This window comes from Xiphias gladius, chromosome 1 (genome assembly GCF_016859285.1).
Source record: "Xiphias gladius isolate SHS-SW01 ecotype Sanya breed wild chromosome 1, ASM1685928v1, whole genome shotgun sequence".
Lineage (NCBI taxonomy): Eukaryota > Metazoa > Chordata > Actinopteri > Istiophoriformes > Xiphiidae > Xiphias > Xiphias gladius.
Window position 1 is genome coordinate 10,196,043 of NC_053400.1, and position 14,947 is coordinate 10,210,989.

At 40.6% G+C, this 14,947-nt stretch overlaps 1 protein-coding gene across 5 annotated transcripts; it reads right to left on the reverse strand.

The window, feature by feature from the left end:
• Positions 1-87: 87 nt before the first annotated feature.
• Positions 88-12,028, reverse strand: LOC120793887 (retinoblastoma-like protein 2). 5 transcript variants are annotated; one of them, XM_040134321.1, is made up of 15 exons: positions 11,862-11,955; positions 7,987-8,083; positions 6,091-6,211; positions 5,521-5,627; positions 5,073-5,176; positions 4,736-4,873; positions 4,366-4,530; positions 4,199-4,268; positions 3,929-4,077; positions 3,621-3,797; positions 2,801-2,872; positions 2,437-2,497; positions 1,426-1,586; positions 1,091-1,255; positions 88-996 (listed from the first exon to the last, which is right to left on the reverse strand). In XM_040134321.1, the coding sequence occupies exons 3-15, from the start codon at positions 6,162-6,164 to the stop codon at positions 757-759; spliced, it is 1,683 nt and encodes a 560-aa protein (XP_039990255.1). In that variant the 5' UTR covers positions 6,165-6,211; positions 7,987-8,083; positions 11,862-11,955; the 3' UTR covers positions 88-756. The 5 variants fall into 5 exon arrangements, with proteins under 5 accessions (XP_039990255.1, XP_039990264.1, XP_039990248.1 ...); XM_040134330.1 differs by having other exon boundaries at positions 7,987-8,074; positions 11,862-11,887; XM_040134314.1 differs by lacking the exon at positions 7,987-8,083 and having other exon boundaries at positions 3,929-4,035; positions 11,862-12,028.
• Positions 12,029-14,947: the final 2,919 nt, after the last annotated feature.

A 14,947-nucleotide genomic window follows, 5' to 3' on the forward strand; every position in this document is an offset into this window, starting at 1 on the left:
TATATATATATATATATATATATAGATATAGATATAGGTATAGATCTATACAGATATATAGATATATCTATGTGTATATGTGTCTGTGTATCTATATATGTGTAAATGTGTGTGTATATATTATTGAATTTAAAAGGAAAAATAATGAAAATGGCGGGGTCATCTTTTATTATCTTTCCGGCAATGTATTTCACAATCTAGTTAGCGACTCAAAGTGAGGACAATGCATGACTCACCACCACCACCACCATCTGCTCAGCTGTGATGCGTACTCTGCTACATGTGCTGCAGGCAGTGCTGAGAGTATGGTAAACAATGGAGTCGGAGCGCGCTCTGCTGGACAAACTATGTGATGACGCCATTATCTAACTTACCCAAAGCATCTATTTCTGCAATATGTCCTTTAAAAAAAAGTTTTACTCTCGGTGCATATTGGACAACACATACGTCGATACCAATAAATCTATGATAGGCCAATATTGGCCCATAAAATCGGCGGACCTTTATATCGCTCGGGCTACCCAGACAGTGTCGTTGGTGTCAAAAATAATGCAGAGCAAAAAGGTGTAAATTTAACTCAGATTGCAGACAACACTTTGAGCTGATAAAGAACTTGGCCCGAAGGAATTGAGATGGGAAGACAAAGCTGCTCTGTCCTTTTCCTCTGACACCTGACGTTGTTGTTACAGTTTCAGAAACAGGAGCAGAGCAAGACTTCATGCTTGTCTCCGCGCCAGCGCAGGTTAGGCTCTGGCTTTAGGCTTTAACTGGAGAAGGCTGGTCCTGGTTCCTTCTTGTGACACGATCTTTCACGACATTCCTTAGTCGCCTCTGCCAGGCTGACCGATCGTCCAAACAAAGCCTTTTTGCTGAAGGACCATCTTCTCCCTCCTCCTCCTCCTCTTCCTCCTCCTCCTCCTCCTCCAGTGACACCAAATAGCATCGCCTGTTGGATGGCCTGTCTGTTTTGATCATGTTGTTGATCTCGAGCAGACGCTGTGAAAACAGGAAGGAAATCTTCACTTTAGCTTGCACACAGTTTAAGTGAGATCATTTCAAGACAACAATGACAAACAGTATGTCCACGGACATCCACGGGACTTGAGTTGAAGTAGTAGCACAGCGCGGTTGTACGAGGGGAGGCGGTTTCAGGGTTGTGCTGTGAAATATAGATGAAGGGGTTGCTGGACACCTGGCGTCTGCGAGGAGATGCTTTCCACTGTCGCGGGTATGGAGTCAAAGGAGGAGTATCACCCTGCATAAAAGTTACACAGCATGTGTCAGAAAATCCAGTCTCAACAGCTGAAGTATTACTTTTTACATCTGCATGAATTGACTTCTTGTGTTCTTAGCATGTTACCGTCTCCTTGTGCTCAGTTTGGTCAAACGTCAGCAAAATTCAGACGCCTAAAATGGTTCGCTTACCCCAGAGGACAGGGCAAACTGCTTGGCAAAGTGCTGCATCTTTGTCGTGTAGACCTGGTTGTAAAAGTAGATAAGATTGCCCCTCTGCTCCTGAAAGGATCCTGGATAATGTGTGGATGGTGAGGTGGGAGTCGGTATACTGTTGCTCTGGTCTCCATTATCTGTAATCAACCCAATAATAAATAAAATAAATCACTCCTTATCTTGAAATTATATGGTCTTCTCATATATTACTGATATCATGCAGGCAATATGTTGTGAATTATTGTGATTACTTGAAGTGTCTAATTTTTTTTATGCAGTGAGGAATTGCTATTATGTAGGTAGCTCTCTAGCTACATAATACTATAGCTACATATGGCATGACCCATGACCCTGGATATGCTGTGTAAAGAGGTGGTTCAGATAAAGGAAACGTGGTGGTGGTGGTGGTGGTGGAGCCAAATGGCAGCCATAGGAAAATTTGAATCTTTTATGTATTTACCAAGAAATACTGTATGAACAAAATGCTACTGCATTGGACAATCAAGCTTTTGACGCACATCAGGCTTTACTGATGTTTATGAGGCAATTTTTGCTTAATCATGGGTTTAAATAATCAATTTGTTTTCCTGTGGCTGTGAAAGAGGAAGTGCTTCATTTTGGCAAACAGGGCATGTCACAGCAAAAGCAAAGTCATAGCAAGGCTAATCTGTTACTAAATTAGCATTGTTTATGCTCTATTAAACATATCGGGTAAAAATCCTTTATTACTAAAAGGCTAAACAAACAGACACAATTATATTAATAAATGAATACATGTATGTACTATACAGTAGATACGTTGTGATGTATTTGTAAATCTGTGTAAATCGGACTGCACTGTACCATATTGCATTTTACTACCTCATGCCAACCTTGCTGACAGCCATTGTCTCTGGGTAATCAGAGTATGTGCTAATTACACGGTTACTTCCTCATGCAGACGAGTGACTTCTTTTAAAGTAAATTTTGACTAAAGGGCTTTCTTACTGTTGTTTCCAATGGGAGAATTTTCCGTGTTTCCTCCTGAAATCAGCACATTTTTGCAGACCTGAGGGCAGAAACAGTCTGTTCATAGATATTGAACCAATGTAGCCACAACACACAACACAGCCATTAAACTTCAAATACACTCGACAGATTGAGTCATTAACATATCACACTAAATCTGTTAGTTTGATGACGTCCTAACTTCGGATCTATATATTAACCACTCTTTTTTCTTGATAGGTCAAAGGTTACAAGATGAGACACAGTTTGAACAGTTTCATCCTATATTTTGTTCATTCAAAGCAGATCCAGTTGTATACTAAAGAGATGGCAGGAATAACCAAAAAAAAAAAAAAAAACATACACTTTTGCTGGTACATGGCTGAGACTTGTAGCACTTCATTATGCGCTTGAAGGGTATCTCCACCATGGTAATCTGTAAAAGCAATGCAAATTCCGTAAATTGATAACTGATTGAAAGGAAACGAAAAAGTTTCACATCTGGTACTTAATATTGTTAACAGCTCCGTGAGTCAGTGAGTCTCTGTAAGTTGTCTCTTTTATAAAATATGTTTGATAATACAAAGTCAGTTTTCTTTCAGTCGCATTGTCATTGATCAGCAATGTAAGGGGTGACAGTGTAATAGTGGAATAAATTAACATGAATTGGTAATTGGTGTTTCACCGTTCTCCTGACAGTTGAGATATTAATAAATCAACATTATTGCATCTTCAAATTTAAAAAAAAAGAAAAAAGAAAAACTTGCAGTAGGTAGAGAGAATGTGTGAGAATGTTAAGTTGCTGAATTACAACAAGTGCATTGCATTAAGATGTTTTAATGTATTTCCAACCCATTGTCACATAATTACAATTTTTTGTGCTGTTACAGAGCAACACCAAAACTCTCTGCCTTCCAGAAAAATCTGCATGGATTAGTAAATATTCATGCAGGGAACACACACCGCCTCAGGACAGCACACCACAACAGTCAGACACATTTTCTAGTGTATAATTGTAAAAACTTGTTTGGTTCTTTTTTTCTTAAACCTTCTTGACCTCATAATAGCCCCTAAACATAGATACTTAAGAAAGATTACCCTGCATATATTTACCAGCATGTCCACCAAATCAACACATGATCATTATAAATGTTGAGTCGTCTCTCAGATAGGTCGAAGCCCACCTTGGCTATGATGTAGATGGCACACATGAGCAGCTGGTCCAGGTGACGGTCTACCATGAGGTGGGAGCAGTGGACCAGGGAGTACTCAAAACAGGTCCAGATCTTAAACCGCAGCTCGTCAGAAATGTCCAGTGTAGAACTCAGCTCCCGCAGACGCCTGCTCATCAGGCTGTATACCTGAGGCAAAGAGAAAACATCACCACACTAAACATATCATAATAAGCATATGATAACTGTTATTTGGAGCCGCAGAACAGAATATCATTTTACACACTAGGAGACTGTTACGGTGTGGAAGATCGGCTGACCTTGCGAGAAAACAGGAGGAGGCTGCTCCTCTGAGGCCTGTTTACAGCTGATGGGCAACACTGTCGGTCAGTGCTGGCAGAAAGGTCAGGTCCCAAACTGACATCCACTGGGAAAAACACAGGTGACCAGTCAATCAATAATAAGAGTCCTGTAATTAATTTGCAATTAATTAGTGTAATAAATTGAGAAATGTCTTTTTAAAACGTGTTAAATGCAATAGAATTACAATAATGTACTTAAAAATTAGCTTTAATACATAGAGTTTTTACCTCTCTTTAGGTGTGGGTCAGGTTGCAAGTCTGTCCTCTTTGGATCCTCAAGCTGTCCAGGAAGTGTGACCTACATATAACACAAAGCCCTCATTAAAGCCACTTATGTGTAAAATATTGCAGAACCCCTGGTGCCAGTTAAAGAGTTTTTGTATGTTATTACCAACCTGTTGGCAGGTAGGCAAGTGGCCCTCGTTGGCTCGGATTTCTTCCCACAGTGGTGAGTGGCTGATCCAGGCCAAGCTCTCCACAACTTTCTCTTCCACCTGGGTGAGGTGTGTGACAACAGCGCGAGGCAGTCCCGCTTCGGCGCGCAGCACCAGCTCAATCACCTGTCACAGCACAGGAGAACAACTGTCAAAGTTAAAGGAGGCAGGGCTGTCACTTTTTTCTTTGTCGCCGATTCAACTCCAAGACCAGATGTTAAACTATCCGAACAAAGGTGCATGACTGCCACTCTCTACGTGTACACATAGACAGATCTATACAAACTGTATGCATACAATATATATCGAGTTAACAAGATGGGAAACACACCTTCCAGAAGTGGTATGGTGCCATCTTTAAGATCTGAAGGAGCAGAGGGAAATCACACGGTAGACGGTTCGAGCATATCGTAATCTCCAGACAACAGGCCACCAGACAACACTGGAAGAGATCAATCTCAAAGATGCCCTGCGACAAAAACACATGCACATCACAAGTGTTTTACCGTAAAAGAAAAATGCAAAAAAAAAAGTAAAATGTAAATGTAATATAAATGTAGTGTGAGACATGCGGTATCACTTAATACAGTGCCCCAAGTGGAAACAAAATCTTGATGTCAGACTCAAGAGCAGTTCCAGATGTGGCCACAGGAGGACAGTACACTCACTGAGATGTCACTGACGCCCAGTCTTCTCCTCTCTTGACTGACCAGGTTCTCTAGGATCCTGTAATACCAGAACCCGGCCTCACAGCAGCACTTTACTGCCAACTCTGTGAACAGTATCACATGGATTATATGGGACATGCATCGGCGACAAGGCTTTTGTTCCAGAGTCGGCAGACACACTCAAAGACAAACTGTTGCTTCTGACAGAGCAGGTGAATATTCTGGTCATAAATGTGATCGGTTTTGTATGTAATGACTGGGCAATGCTGCCATTTTCCATTATAAACTAGTAACACTGTGAAGGCCATAATCCTGTGTCCTCCAGAAACACTCAACATAAGGTAACGGTGTTACCTTAAACTGCCTTCATCATGCCTTTATCCCCAACATTTAAGAGATTATCCCATCCTCTCATCCCCTTGTTTAATCATTGAACATTTTGGTATACCTTTGGTCTTCTCATTTCCTACATTGTCCCTGTGGTGAAGCAGAAACACGTGCAGCATGCGTTTCAGTATCGCTTTAAGTGCCTCGGTTGGATCTCTGGAGCAGGCCCTGAGTCGGAGGAATCATAGCAGGAATGGGACCCGGTTGAAAAAAAACACGTACTGGGGGTGTTGGTTGGAAAACATTTGAAAAGTAAATAAAGGGCCACACACTGCCCATTGTAAAAAAAAAAAAAAGCACAGAAACCTCAACTAAAGATAATGTTTACTGATAATACACCAGATGTTAAATACAGTAAGAAGCCCTTGTTATATTAATGTTTGAGTCTCAAAACCAAGAATGCATGTCAGAGTTTTGTGGAGTGATACTGCAGTAATACTAAACAGACAGCGTTGTCAACAAAGACAATGTGACACTGATAAAATACACACTCTCAGGACTGTTTATTGTAACTACTATATCAGTTGTAGCGTGTGTAAACCACTGCTTGCTATGTAATAACATAAGCTACACAGATAACATGCACAAAATGGCCACGGTATGAGTAATACAGCGAGATCGCGGCGCTAACCTAAACACAGCGATCAGGTGGTCACTGGGGCCAAACCTTGGCTTTTCCAGGTTGCCTCGAGGCTTGGTTGCCATGGTGACCTTCACACTCACACAGGATGGGTCAGAGCAGAAACAGCCACCTACGTAAGACGCAGAGACAATGAGGGCACAAAGAACACTACAGTACAATCAACTTAAGCCAGTAAATGAGTGAATAAATTAATAGGAAGAGAGAAATGAGTAGATCAGTGGTAAAATGTGTCACATTTTTAGGACAATTTTAATTTCTTTTCTTTGAGTATAATATTACTTTGTATGAAACTAGGCCTAATGAAAACAGTCACGTGCTGTGCTTATTAAAGAAAGCGTGAAACCCGCGACTGTAAAAACATGAACCTGGTGTCTGTGACACCACTCATAGTTTTTTCTGCAGGGCCTTGACCTCTTGGTAAAATGCTCTAATTTACTTTTTTTTCTCTTTTTTTTCTTTGTGTCCTCAACGGAGCGGGATGAGAAGATTGACGCCCCTCTCAGGTCTGTACAATATGAAGCTTCGGCCGGCAGACGGTTAGATTCCAGCCTCAATGCTAGATAGAGCGATGCTATCGGGAAAAAGCTGGCCTGGCTAGCTGAAAAATCTGCCTGCTAGCACGTCTATAGCTCTCTCATTTACACGTTATATTTAGTTTGTTCATTTGAACACACAGACAAATTTACAAAACCATGTAGTAGCGTTTTGGAGGAGTTACTGGCTGTGGCTGGAGAGGAGCCAAGAAATAGTTATGACACGTACAGTAAGTCCCCACGCAACCACCACTTGTGTTTTTTAGTTTGTGTACAAATTAAACAAGATATGTGTTATTTAATAAAGTGTAGAGGGGCTAGCAGGTCTATTTTCGGGTTTTGGGCAGAGCTACAGAAGCTGTTTCCTAATGCTAACCTACGCTGACCCCCTGCTGGCTCTAGCTTCACAATCAGTGTACAGACATGAGAGGGGCACCGATCCTCTCATCTCTCTCTGGTGAGGAAAGAAAAGATGAGTGTTTCACCAAAATGTCGAGGCCCTGCAGAAAACTATGAGTGGTGTGAAAGACACCAGGCTGGTGTTTTTTACAGTCTGTGGTTTTGGTGCAAGACACAGTTTCTACAGGGACACACTTTCATTAATAAGCACCATATGTGACTCTGGACAAAAAAATGAGGAAGAATATTTCCCAAAATGTCAAACTATTCCTTTTAGCCTGGAGTTTGGGTTAATTTCATTCTATATACTAAAAAATGTAAAAAAAAAAAAAAGCCATGAACAACTCCACAATGCCTCACTGCTGTTCATTTATATATTTTGTGTATATATATTTATATATATATACACACATACAGACACACACACAAACATAAATATACATATATACGGGTGTGTGTGTATGTATATATGAAAAGTTTACTATTTAGTTGGTAAGAAAATAAGAAAGTGGTGACTGTTGACTGAGCTTGCAACAAGAGGAATATTTTAGATGCCAGAGAACATTTGTTCCTTTAAGAAGCAAACAGAATAATTAAACAAAGACCAAGTCTACCGTGACAGTGCACGTTCCAGTAAGGACTCAAAAAACAGCATTAAGAGGGCTTGGCAAACAAGAACATTTTAGGCTGAACTGACTTGAGTTATGCTCTTTGTCAGCTTCCATTTAAGGAGTTCTTGTGCCAGCCTGTATGTGAAAAAAATCGTAGCACGTGATTGTAGCCACCGAGGTTGTGTGTCATCGCCGACACTAACAAATTTACAACGGCATTTTTTACACTGTTGTAGGCCTTTTGATACTGTTACTGAATACTGCTCCCTAAACTGGTAGGGGCCCCCGTTCTACCTCAACCATTTAAATTTGCGTGTGTGTGTGTGTCTTTGCTGTCCTACCTGAATGGAGACTTTGTTCCTCTAATCATTCCCACGTGCCGTTTATCCTTCTGGGTAACTGTCCTCACTGAGTCAGACAGACCTTAGACTACAGTGTCTGCAGGCGACAAGGTAAAAAGTGTGTGCGTGTGTGTGTGTGTGTGTGTGTGTGTGTGTGTGTGTGTGTGTGTGTGTGTGTGTGTGTGTGAGATACTGAGAATGTAATAACAAACTGACACACTGTAGCACAAGGAAGCTGATAGAGGTTGTATGTTACAGAATGTGAAGAAGAATTGAACAGTGATTGTGTGTCTTCATCAAAAGTCTTCTTTTTTTTTTTTTTAAACATCCTGTGTTTTATTTCTGTAGTTTTGGCCACTAACGCTTCCTGTGTAGTGTTTTGTAACTCTATATGGGGTTAATAGACACCACGTATGCAAGATACTTGAATGAATCAAATCAAATGTCATTGCACAGATATCGCATGGCAATGCGGCCTTCACTTGTTCGGACTTGGTTTAAAAAATGTCCGAATGAAGTAATCTGCCTGCCAGTTATTTTCTGTCTTTGGGAGATATTGGAAAAGTTATGGTCAGTCTAGCTGTTTATTGTAAATAGACAGCTACTGTAAACATGCCCTAGTCCACTCACACACAGGCTGGTATTCGAACCAACTACACACATTAGGAATTACCATATTTGTACAGGGCGAAAGTGGCCTCAGGGCTTAAAAAGTTTCTTATACTGATTACACACAGCTGTAATCTCTATGCTGGACTCAAAACTCAGACTATTTTAAAATAAGGGATTATTATTTGATTCTGAGGTTAGGGCTGCATCTAACGATTATTTTCATTATCGAATCTTCTGCTAATTATTTTCTTGATTAATCGATAGATTGTTCGGCTTATAAAATGTCAGAAAATAGTGAAAAATGTCAGTCACAGTACTGATGAAACCCAGTTTTGTCCAACCTACAGTCTGAAACCCAAAGATATTCAGTTAATTAATATATGAAAAGCAGAAGAGCTGAAAGTCTTCACAGAGAAGCTGGTACTAGGTCCTGTTTGGTATTTTTCCTGACTCAAATAGTTGTCAGTTATTTTTTATGTCAATCAATTAATCAATTAGTTGAATAAATGCTGCTGCTCCAATTCTGACATTTGTTTCAATGCTCAAGCAACATGGAGGTTCAATCCTGCATCAGTCATTTATCTTGAAACATTTTCAAGATAAAGTCCTTTTCATCTAGTGCCGATCTAGATAAAAATGCTAATGTTGGTATTTATTGATCATTAATTGCAGCCTATTTATTTAAATCCCTTTGTCTCTCCATCACATTTTATCATTTCAATCATTTTGGGTTCAGATGAGGTGAAGGATTTTTCAACAGTTGGTCTGATGCCAGGTTTTTTTCCACTGTGAGAGTCAAGTAAGTCACTAAAATAAGAAACAAAGTAAAGAGTGGAGAGATGAAAAAACCGGCACCTTTATGAAAGATGCCTCTTCACCAAAGCATCACTAATTTACAACAGATTTTGTCTCACGTTAAACAGCTGCTTTTCATTCTGAAGAAGTAACCAGTGCCTGGTCTGTCTGCAGTCTGTTCCCCGTGGAGGGAGGGGAGATCTTGCTCTGCTCTGAGTGAGCTTCCATGTCTTCACAGAACTACTGGTTAAATGACTGAAATGGCTTAATTCACTTCATAGCCGGACGCAACACTTCGTCCCAAATACTGAAGTCAGGACATTGAAGGATAGATCGAGAGAGATTCGGCATTAAAAAACAAGTTTTCTGACTCATTTCCTCAGCTGCAGGTGTGAGAGCAGACATTTTGCTGTTGCCAGACAACATCCACAGCTAATACAGAGAAACAGGAACTTGGAAGTATCAGTTTACGTGCAGCTCCTCATACACATGGTCATACTGGCCCTGCCTATGCACTACTGCTTAAAATGCCCTGGATTGTTTATCTTGCTTTGACACCCGATCGATAAATGTGCCATTACAAAGGAGTGCCGGTGCCATGTGTACCAGAAAATGGAGAAATTTGTTCTGCTTCATTACCTACCTCATTCTGTCTTTTGTCTCTAATGTCATATGTAAAACAGGCTGCCAGCACGTTATATTGAAGGAAACAGCTTTGCACAGTGGCATGAAAAAGTTTGGGCGTCCCTGGTCAAGCTTTCTATTCCTGTGTATTGCTAAACAAGTAAAAGTAGGACCTGATTTCCAAAAGGTATAAAGGTAAGATGAAACACACAGGCATGAAGCAGATCCAAAATAACAAAAAAGGAAAAGGGCCCGAAACAAAAGTTTGGGCCCCCTGCATGGTCAGTACTTAGTAACACCCCTTTTGGCAGGTATCACAGCTTGTAAACACTTCTTGTAGCAGCTAAGAATCTTTCACTTCTTGTTTGGGGATTTTCACCCATTCTTCCTACAAAAGGCTTCTAGTTCTGTGAGATTCTTGGGACGTCTCGCATTCACTGCTCTTCTGAGGTCTATCCACAGATTTTCAAAGATGTTTAGTTAGGGGGACTGCGAGGGCCATGGCAAAACCTTCAGCTTTGCTACTCTTGAGGTCGTCCATTGTGGATTTTGAGGTGTGTTTAGGATCATTATCCTGTTGTAGAAGCCATTCTCTTTTCATCTTCAGCTTTTTTACAGACAGTGGGATGTTTGCTCCCAGAATTTGCTGGTATTCTTCCCTCTATCAGTGAAATGTTCCCTGTGCCTCTGGCTGCAACACAAGCCCAAAGCATGATCGATCCACCCCCGTGCTTAACAGATGGAGAGGTGTTCTTTTCATGAAATCCTGACGCCTTTTTTCTCTAAACATACCTTTGCTCATTGTGGCCAAAAAATTCTATTTTAAGTTCATCAGTCCACGGGACTTTTTTCCAAAATGCATTAGGCTTGTTTAGATGTTACTTTTCAAACTTCTGACGCTGAATTTTGTGGAGATGACGCAGCAAAGGTTTTCTTCTGATGACACTTGAAGCCCGTATTTGTGCAGGTGTTGCTGCACAGTAGAACGGTGCACCACCACTCCAGAGAGTCTGCTAAATATTTTAATATTCGGAGTGCTAGGCAGCTGCTTAGAGGAGCCCGTGGCTGCTGATTGTTGGGACAAGGTTTGAGGAGTCAGAGTAGTAATAAAGCTTCGATGACTGTGAACAAGCCGTAGCCCTAACAAGCTAATTAAGGCCTGAGACCTTGGTAACAGTTATCTGAGATCTCAAATCTCCTAGGGTGCCCAAACTTTTGTATGGTGCTCCTTTCCTTTTTTTTTTTTTCACTCTGAACTTGTACAAAACAAAAATAATACATTAATCTTGCTTAAAAAGATGAAAAGAAAGTTTAACCTTTAACTTTTATGCCGTGTGGAGTTAAATTCATCTTCTACTCACTTAACTATGGACAGTAAGAGAAATTTTGAAGTTTTTTTGGATGTTTTTGTTTGGCTGGAAACTTAGCAATAGATCACAAATCGATCTAAATATATAGTAAGTAATGTAGAATCTGTGGCCAATGTATTTGGGTAACACCCCCTTCCTGTTTATCAAACTAGGCCTTACTTTCGCTTTCAGACACGTGGTAAACATTTTACTGGCACTTTAGTTAACAATGGATTCCTTTCTTTTTTGATTATGAATAAAACTTTATTGTTCAGTGCATCAGTGCATGGCTACAATATTTCAATAGTCAGTTGTTGAATGTGCAGGGTCAGTGTGTCCTTCAGCTTTTAGTCATAGCTTACACAGAAGTGGATGATGTAAGTGTTACATTTTGACTCAGACTGTCAGCTGACATTTCATGGCATTAAGTCATCTCATCCATGTCGAACTTTTAACTTACTGTAGCACCGAACAAAACTCAAACAGGTCACTTACCGGGTTGCGTTGAGGTTGCAGGAGCCAGGCTGAGGGGCTGCTTCCCTGATGTCCGGCTGGAAACAGGGGAGGGCTGCAGCATGGCTCAGAGCAGTCAACCTGCTGCTCTGCAGGCTGAGGAAGTTCAGCCCATTGGCCTCTGTCTGAAGACAAGTCCCAACTTGTCATCTGTCTCTGGTTGCTATGATAAGCACTGAGCAGCAGCGGTGGTGACTTGCAAAGGTCACTGAGCGCCACCAAGAGGAGGAATGGAGGACTTACAATAGAGAGGAATAACTTTTTAACCCCTTGTTTTTAACTTTGTAACTGTTCATGTACTGACTTCTTACCAAAATACTGCATTTTTCAAGCACAGGCTTACTAACCACAGAGGGCTGGCAAAGAAAACTGAAAAAAAAGGTTCAACAGACTCTTTCTCCAGCACTGTAAGAGTCCTAAAAGAAGCCACTTGTGCAGAGAATGTGTTAACATTAACCACTGACGTGACTCGAGACACATCTAAGATTTAGTGCATCACCAACATTCATCAAAAGGGTTTTCAAAACTTCTGTGTAGGACTTATGTACTCAATGTGCCATTACAATGGCTATAATTAGCACTGGAAGGACCCTGTAGTGCTCCTTTTTGCCACTTGCAGTCTTAATATTTGTGTTATATCAGTAAATAGGGCTCTCTGGTTTATAGCTCTAGTTGTAAGGCAAGAAAGGCTTGTTCACTGACCTGAACAATGGCACTGTGAGTGGAACAATAAGTGTTCAGATGTGAGGTGGACAAGTGCCCAAAGGTTCCTGTTATTGATGAGTTCTTGAATAAGGCCCCCAGACAAAGCAACAGGCAAAGGCACACTTCATGGATAGTCAGAAGAATATGTTTAATAAAAATAATTAAACCTCAATTTCCTCTATAGAACTTCATAGAAAGTAATCCAATAAATTACAAACGACTTTTAAGACGTGTTTTCCTGCACTACATAAAGAATTATTTTGACTACACAGACCACAACTTGCAAATATTACAACTGTCCAATGAAAAAAAAAAAAAAAAAAAAAAAAAGACAGAAACTGACCAGGGTGACATTTAGGATATTATCAAGCTTGACATAAAAATACAAAACCAACGATGCTAGTTTTGTCATCTCAGTGATTACATGTATGAAAACTGAACGAAAACCTCCCTGTACAGCAGTAGTGTGTTTCGTCATTCCTCTTGCATATTGGTCATTGTTTACTTGTATGTGTGTTTAACGCAGGTTTTAACACTGCTTCTCTAGCACTAGCAGTGCTTTGGGAGTCCTTGTACAGTACAACCTAGGAAAAAAAAAAAATGAAAATAGCAAAATTAAAGCGAAAAGTCCAATCTTATGTCTACCATTTTTTTTTCCATTTGTGTCCTAAAGAGGCTCAGCACAGTCATCAATCCATCCACCCATCATTGCGGGGCAACAAAAAGTAGCAAAAGTTGTTAGATCAGTCACCTACAGCAGAAGTAGCAATGGCTGGGTGTTGCATAAGGGCACTACAAGTTTAAAGAGAGCAGAGGTGCAGATATACAAAATGACAGTGGCATGTTTAAGTTCATTGCTCAGACATAGAAAAATACCATACTGTTAGTAATAATATATATAAAAAAAAAACAAAAACAAAAATGCAATTGCATTGCCAGCAAACCCATGACAAGGTCTATATATAAACAGGCATACAAGAAAACCACTATAAAGCAACATCAGAAGTCAGACGTGTCTTCAGTTTTTGTGTTCAGACCATGGGGTTGGTCATGGTGTGACCCACTAGAGAACAATGCTACAGCAATATTTAAGAACTAACCAGACTGAGTTATTTCAGTGGGTTTCTCCAGCACAGGAGGAGCAATCTGTTGTCCCCAGTCCAAACAAAGACCTCACCTCAGAAATTATTTTTGAAACGTGTAGCTAACAGTCCACTGTGTAACAGCAGTCCTAGAGCAAGCACGGCTGTGCTAGAGAGAATTACAAAGGTACTTCGGCTTGAGTGAACTCCAGTGTTACAGCTTAAAATGAACATGTACAGTGATGATGAACAAAATGCACAAGCACAAAGCACAAATCAGAGCAGTTTGCTTAGTCAGACAGAAGTTGAATATGAGAGTGAGGTACAGGATAAGGGCACTTCTACACCTAGCTGAAGCTCCATTCAATCAGCAGAACAGAGTCGAGGACGAAGTGAAATACACACAAAAACACTGCAAACTTCCAGCAACACAAGCTGCTATTATTGAGCCCTTCCTGAAGCTAGCCCATCTGGCACTGTGTAAAATTTAATACTCAAAGACGACGACGGTTACTACAATCTTAGCCAGGATTTGAACTATTTTGTGCTTGTGCCATGTGTCGTCCGTAAGACTTTGGTAGACAGGTGGTCATGCAACACAAAAATTTCCTCCAAATTTGTAATGAGTCGTGTTTAAAGGTCAAAAACACTTGTAATGTGGTTTCTACTAGTCATAGCTTACAAGGCCCCCCTCCTTAATGCACAACATTCAGGAAAGTTTTGGAAGCAGTAGATACCAGGTGAGAGGAGCAGTCCGGTCGAACAAAACAACACAGTGGAAGCTCTCAGTTTAAAGAAAAACAAAAAACAAAAACCCAAAACAAAAGAAAAAAAAAAAAAAAAAAAAAAGGCCTCTGACACTCACACATTCCAGCAGTGAGACAAGGACATTGTGTACATGGACAGCAAGAAAACACAACCATGCACATGTACATTTGCACAGTGAAGCCAATCCATTGAGCACAGTTGAGGTAAGATGCAGTCAAATACGCCAGGGCTGTAGTAATATCCATCAAGAATCCTGAACTTTTCCACTAAACAGAGACCACAAAACTCTGTCAGGACCTCCGAGGGTCAAAGGGCAGTTTTTGGCACACAGTAAAAGGTTGGTTTCTGTCCCCACAGCTCAAGGAGTTCATCAGACTCTGACACTGTACAAAATCAACGGATGTGCAAGTGAACATGCATGCCTACTGTGGGTAGCTAAAGTGCGCCTTGGACATGTTGGAACATGTCTGTAAGGTGAAGATGAAAATGAAGAGTTTGTAAGATTGGATATCC

Bases quoted from the DNA above. Each gene is read 5' to 3' on its own strand.
- LOC120793887 (XM_040134304.1), bottom strand. From the start codon at position 11,943: ATGCTGCAGCCCTCCCCTGTTTCCAGCCGGACATCAGGGAAGCAGCCC. The intron at 5,628-6,090 runs GTTAGCGCCGCG...CCTCCGACTCAG, and splicing joins CACCTGATCGCTGTGTTTAG to GGCCTGCTCCAGAGATCCAA. The intron at 4,269-4,365 runs GTTGGTAATAAC...TGTTATATGTAG, and splicing joins ACTTGCCTACCTGCCAACAG to GTCACACTTCCTGGACAGCT.